At 34.3% G+C, this 6,286-nt stretch overlaps 1 protein-coding gene across 2 annotated transcripts in view; it reads right to left on the reverse strand.

Moving 5' to 3' along the window:
- The window catches only part of LOAG_17902, a gene marked incomplete at its 5' end in the record, with an annotated part of 12,185 nt that overhangs the window by 1,796 nt on the left and 4,103 nt on the right, over positions 1 to 6,286 (reverse strand). For both annotated transcript variants that reach the window (XM_020450567.1, XM_020450566.1), the window contains 14 exons: positions 535 to 701; positions 839 to 932; positions 1,030 to 1,128; positions 1,377 to 1,511; positions 1,596 to 1,711; positions 1,853 to 2,043; positions 2,249 to 2,451; positions 2,943 to 3,052; positions 3,221 to 3,347; positions 4,447 to 4,570; positions 4,819 to 5,091; positions 5,253 to 5,326; positions 5,468 to 5,520; positions 5,957 to 6,116. In XM_020450567.1, coding sequence (XP_020305738.1) covers positions 535 to 701; positions 839 to 932; positions 1,030 to 1,128; positions 1,377 to 1,511; positions 1,596 to 1,711; positions 1,853 to 2,043; positions 2,249 to 2,451; positions 2,943 to 3,052; positions 3,221 to 3,347; positions 4,447 to 4,570; positions 4,819 to 5,091; positions 5,253 to 5,326; positions 5,468 to 5,520; positions 5,957 to 6,116 — 1,926 coding nt within the window. The remainder of the gene's footprint in view (positions 1 to 534; positions 702 to 838; positions 933 to 1,029; positions 1,129 to 1,376; positions 1,512 to 1,595; positions 1,712 to 1,852; positions 2,044 to 2,248; positions 2,452 to 2,942; positions 3,053 to 3,220; positions 3,348 to 4,446; positions 4,571 to 4,818; positions 5,092 to 5,252; positions 5,327 to 5,467; positions 5,521 to 5,956; positions 6,117 to 6,286) is intronic.

The raw sequence follows: 6,286 nt of genomic DNA on the forward strand, positions 1-6,286 counted from the left end.
TATATATATATATATATATATGAAAAAATCCCGAGACAATTCTTTACAACCGAGCAGACGATAGATCCTCTTCGCTTATTCTCCACGATTGAACCACAAACGACGACATCGCATATCTGCACCATTGAACAACAAACTACGATATTCTTCTATTCGCTAAATGATTTCCCGTAACATATTTCCAACTCAACGATCTGTCAACTAATCGACAGTCAAATTATTGTCCAAGGCAACGACAAGGAGTTTGTTAGTTGATCATACTACTTGCTTTTTCTATAACCATTTATCATTGCTTACCAATTCATCGTGTAATATACATATATATATTTTATACCTTTTCTTGTTGGTAACTAGTAATATTGTGCAAGAACAATATTACATCCCGAATAAATCTGTATAGCCGAGAAATGAGTTCAACAGAAAAACAATTTCCCAACACCAATTCACTATATCGTGATGACGGTAGGAATACCAAAATCAAATATCAATCTCTACTTAATTAAAAAGAAAACAGAAATGGTAAAGATGAAGAACCTGCTCAGCATATAGTGCATCTGCCTCCATTTGCTGTCGTCTGCGCATCATCTCTGCAAGTTTTTCGTACTTCACTTTAACTTCCGAAATTTCCATTACTGGTAATTTTTCCGACTTCACTTCCAAAAAACCGGTATTGAATAAATTCATCTCTCTAATCACCCTCACTAAAAGAATTTATAAAACAACTCTGAAATACAACAGAAACAAGTCAGTGTTCAGCACAAAACTTGAATTCGAATTTGAACTTCAACAGTAAAATAAAAATGAATACAGCGAAATGAAAAGAAAGTCTCAGACTTACTAGTTGAAAAGGATCCATTACGTTCATTTGCCTTTCGCGTAAGCATACGTATCACTTCACTTTCTGCTTGCATCCGTAGTCGTTCGCGTTCCACCTTATAAAGTATTTTTTTAAATAAATGAGTGACAACAAATCCAGTATAATTCTCCATGACTTAAAGAATGGGTAAATCAAATGAGAAATACTAGTACCTGATGATAAAAAAGCATATTTCTCCTCTTTTCCTGCTGTTCCGTGTGAAGAGTACGAAGTTTCATTGTTAACTTTTCCATAAATACAACATTCACTTTCTAAACACTGAATTGAAAAACTAGCTTCCAAAAACAAACCCATACAAATCTCGTCAATATCCCCACCCAACAGTATTATACATAAGTACTACTGTTTTCGATAAGGCTGCCATTATTTTCGTGAATAAAAAAAACAAGCTAAGGATAACAATTTATTGTCCATGAAATTAGGAGTTCTCACCTACAGTTATTTTTTACTATTAGGAACCATTAAAATAATTATGGCATGTGCGAAAAAAACAGCTCACTTCTTGAGTTGACAGTAAGCCCATATTACTTGCCGACGTGTAATTTCCTTGTACAATTAAGTAATTATTAAAATTAGGTGGGCTTTCTGGAGCAATAGTCTCACTGGTTGCATCTTTGGCCCAGCGTTGCTCAATCTAGAACAGTTCGTTTGAAAATGCTATAATACGAATAACAATAACAAAACTGAAATTCTTTTACAATAAAATTCGAAGTCTTACTACAGAACGGAAGTCTCGAAAACCTTCATAGCTATTCTTTTTCATCAGTGATAAAGCCAATAAAGTATTTTCATCGTCTTTCCGTGCAGTAGCTTCCAAATGTGAGCTTTCATCGGCTGTAATTTTTCTGTACTATGCAGTTCAAAACATAAATAAAAAAACTGCCAGCAACTGCTAGCGATAAAAACGGGCGCTCTCAAACATACGACGTGCTTTTATTGAAAATGAAAGGAAGTTGATGTGTAAGAAAAATAAACCATCAGCTTTATCTCCAGTATTATTATTAAAAGTAGTATGTTCGTCGGAAGCTGCCGCGGACAGCACAGGCATTGGTGACGAAGTAGCTGTAGAGTTACGCCGCCAACTACTTGATTTCCTTTTCGCTGACGTTTCATAGCTTACTGCAAAATGTTCACGAAGCTGTCGTCCGGATTGTCGAAGTTTGCTTCTGCAAATATTTTGCCCATTTTGTTTAAAAGTTGCCATATCAGAAAAAAAGCTATTGTAACTCCAGAAAACTCTAACTGAATTCCGTTTGCAATCAGAGAGTGAATCATATTTTTCACGATTTGTTTAGTGAACAACAACATTTCCTTTTTGTAACAAGTTTCTTTACTTTACTTAGCAGCAACAAATGTTAGGAAAGTTGGAACCTTGTAACTCGTTGTATGCTCTCATCACAAGAAGTGCTAACACTTTGTTCAGGGCTTTGATGCCTACGAGTAAGACTTTTGGTACTTCTAGTATTTCGTCTTACAGCACTGCTCGTAATTGAAGTCACATCATCTGCAGCATTTGCTATCGCTATACCATCTTCGTTGGGTGTGCGGGGTAACGATATGCGAAGCGGAGGTACCTGAATTAATTTATAAAATCATAAAATACTGACCTCTCTAAAGTAAACTTTGCATGTTGCCTTTAGAAAATAAGTAGTGTTTTGGCTTCGTTATCCTGCGGAAGCATACGCGATAGAAAGAACCGGAAAAATGTATTATCAAAGAAACAAGTTTGACTTGAAAGAGAAGTTGAAAGAAATAAGAATTCCATCTCTACTCAAATTCCAACTAACAATATGTATATCGTGACTGTTTTGCAACAGAAATGATCAATCCATTAAAAAAAGAAATTTGAATAACCAATTATCTATCTGACAACAACGCCACTCCAAAATTCTTTATCGTTGGTCAAAGAAACTTCATCGATTCACCGTAGCGAAAAACAAATATAATATTCTTTCTACAGAATAGATTTTTGTAGTTTTAAAATTTACATGTATTTAGTTATTAAACGTACTACGCCGCATGATAAGACTATCAAACTCAGATAAACTATGATTTGGAAAATCACCTTACGATCAATCGTCCCATCAACTTTCTCATCCATCAAATCAGATATATTCGATATCATATCCATAGTTTCGTCTTTTTCTAGTACGGATATACCTTCTTGTATAGTACCTAGTATTCAGAAAATTCAGGTTTTCATATAACCTGGCCTAAGCTTCCAAAAACTTTACGAAACTGGAAAAAAAATTTTCCTTCAAATCTCTGATATTTAACAATATTTGCGTATTTAACAATATTTGCGTTAATAAAGCAGCCAATATCATATACAAAACAAAATACTTGTTTGAGAAACTGTAGTCAAAGTAAAAGAGGCCATAGCGGTGGTTCCAGTCTGATTGAATCGCTGTTTCTTCAAACTCGGCGATTCGCTCAGTTCTCGTTCCATATCTCCAGCAGATCCCGTTTTCTGCAACAATTATACAAATCTTATGCATGAATACTCGAAATAAGCTAAAAAGAAAATACATAACAAACATAAACCGTTTTTCATCCTATATATCTATTCTATTTTAATTTCGAAACATTATCTGGCTTTATTAATTCATTGAAATATTTTATGAGTTTGGCAATGAATCGAATTATAATTTGGCAGATGTCAATACGATGAAACATAAATAATGATACGTGCCGTTCCGATGAATCACGAAATGTTTGTTGCAGCTCTTACTATTTGTATGACTTCTTTAATATTGTCATTCGTTGCCAACGATTTTCCAATTGAATTTAAGTTAATCAAAAACACATAACGTTAAGTTTGTAAAAACTTTTTACGAAATATGTTTCACCGCTTGTAAGGTATAACTACCAATTTTAACAGTGTGATTAATGCAAAAGTACTGGAAAACTAAGATTGTAATTTGTAATGAGCATATCAATCTTCAGTTTTCACGAAATCAAAATTAATGCTGAGAAGCGTACACTGTAGATTTTCGATCAACGAATCATTCCTGTTGAAGTAATTCAACAAACAAACGCAACAATATTTAATTAAAAAAGCAAGCCATGGAACACATGAAACTATTCATGCAGAAGCTGGTTTGAGATAATATAAGACGATGAGTCGCTAAAATGAAATATCAAGAGGTTGGTAGTTGCAACAAATTATGAGGGAGACATTGAGGTCACCCAAAGGGACAATATGGAATGTTAATCTGCTTAAATACCGGTTCTCATTCCTTCCCCCGCTTCTCACTACCACCCTCAACACAGATATATAGTTTGCTAAAATTCATCCCTTTGATCTGCCAACATTACCCATATTTCCAGTGTCTACTACATTTAGGTATCTCATTACGATCTAACCTCTCTTGTCTCTCTCTGTATATCCTTTTAATTAAGACTTATCGTATCCTCTAACTGGAAAGTTAACATATGAAATACTTTTTTAGATCTATCAGAAATATGGGAAGAAGCATTAAATAATCAAGATTAAAAAAAAAAAACTTTCGATTATGTCGGAAATATGGGAAGAAAGAAGTATTAAACGATCAGGATAAAAAGCTCACATTTATACCTGCATCAGATTCGGGGCTGCTGCGAAATTCATACACATCATCGGACTGAGATGTTTGAGCTATGACAGCAGCACAGCCCGCAGCTGTAGAGATGGCTCGTCCACGTCTTCGACCTCTAAAACAAACGAAAAATATGGCAAACCGAAGGAAGGAAATTCTGATACTGACACTATATGATTAAAAAACAGTAACTTTACGTCCAATTTCAAAATGGAAACACTAGGCTATTGATGAGATGCCGAACAAGAGACTAAGAGACTGATCAAATTGATTATTGTAACCATATTTTTGATCAAAATGGGTAGGGTAAAACTCCATTACAGCTTACATATCTTGAGTTTAAAACCAATGAAAAGTATGTACCTTTGCTTACGCTTTTCATTAGAGGTTGATTTCTGGGATGTATACTGAGGAGAGAAAAGTTCGGTGTGTATACTACGTGGACGTCCGAAATGACGAATTTCCGCTTCCGTTGATTCGCTTATTCCAAAGCAAGTATTCTCAAATGAGACATGTGATGGTTTTAAATCTTGGTCAAATTCGTAAGGCGAAGAACCAGTATGAAATCCAATGCTTTTCAATGCATTACTTCTTTCTTCAGGCCACAAAGAACGATGTATCGAAAATGAGGGATCGCTGCAAACAGTACTTCACTTTTTTTATTGTAAATTTGTAAAACAATACTTCTTTCATTGTAAATTACGATTTGCTGATAACCAAGTAATATTTCAACTTCACAACCCCAAGAAACATATTTAAATTTGGTTAACCATATATAATAACAAGTACAAACTAACATGTCACCAAAATCATGACGCATTCTGCCTTTCACTTCTTCATTCCTTGATAGCACATCGTCAAAATCAGAGGTCTCAAAATTAACCAATAAATTATAACTTATAACTTATATTCATTTTTAAAAACCTTGTGCTTAATGAAACAATCGGCATCAAAATAAAAGAAATATAAAAACTGTTTTGGTAAAATAAAGAAAAGTGATGAAATATAAAACCTTTGTGTTCCTGTTGGTATCTTCTTCTTCATTCGTCGGGTGATTGCATGACCCTGAAAAATCACTGTTAAAAGCAAACGATGAAAGATTTATTCATGAATGTCAAAGAGAAGACATATTCAGTGATTTATCTTCTGATAATAAGTGCAGTATCCGAGAACATGAAAGGATAAGAAGACATTTTAATTTGCTAACTGGAAAAAAGTATTCATAGTCAGCAGTCAACCAATGATGCCGACTATCATTTTATGAGTATTAATGTTGACAGATGAACAGGTACAGATAAGGAAATATTGCAAGTCCTACTGAATAAATGTACGCCAATATAAATCGAATCAAACAGCTCGAATTAACTTGTACAGGTCCTAACTTACTTCAGTAGTTCCTCTTACTAAATTTCATCAATTATTCTGGATATAAAATCAAGCATACCGTATGTTTGAGCAAGTTATTAACAGGCTTCTCGGTAATATAAATCTATTAATTAACCTTGTAATTGCATTCGCAGCTCTTCACTGGTCTCTGCGTTCCTTTCTCTCGGAAAAGTTTCTGCACTGGCTACCGAATCATCACTGTTTGGTGATCTTAAGCAATGCTTTTCTGGGGTAAGCTGCATTACATTTATCGTAAGCATCTGGGACGACCCTTGCTGAAACTTCTGTAGGTTTGTAAATGAGATTAATTAACACGCTTATCCAGTTCATGAAGAACGACAAACTTCTAAAACTGTTCGATATCAGACTTGAAGTTTACTCGCCTATTAACAACTTTTTCTTTCATTTTTTCTCATCATCTAAGATACGTTTCTCATATACTTTC

Source organism: Loa loa (genome assembly GCF_000183805.2).
Source record: "Loa loa unplaced genomic scaffold supercont3.148, whole genome shotgun sequence".
Classification (NCBI taxonomy): Eukaryota; Metazoa; Nematoda; class Chromadorea; order Rhabditida; family Onchocercidae; genus Loa; species Loa loa.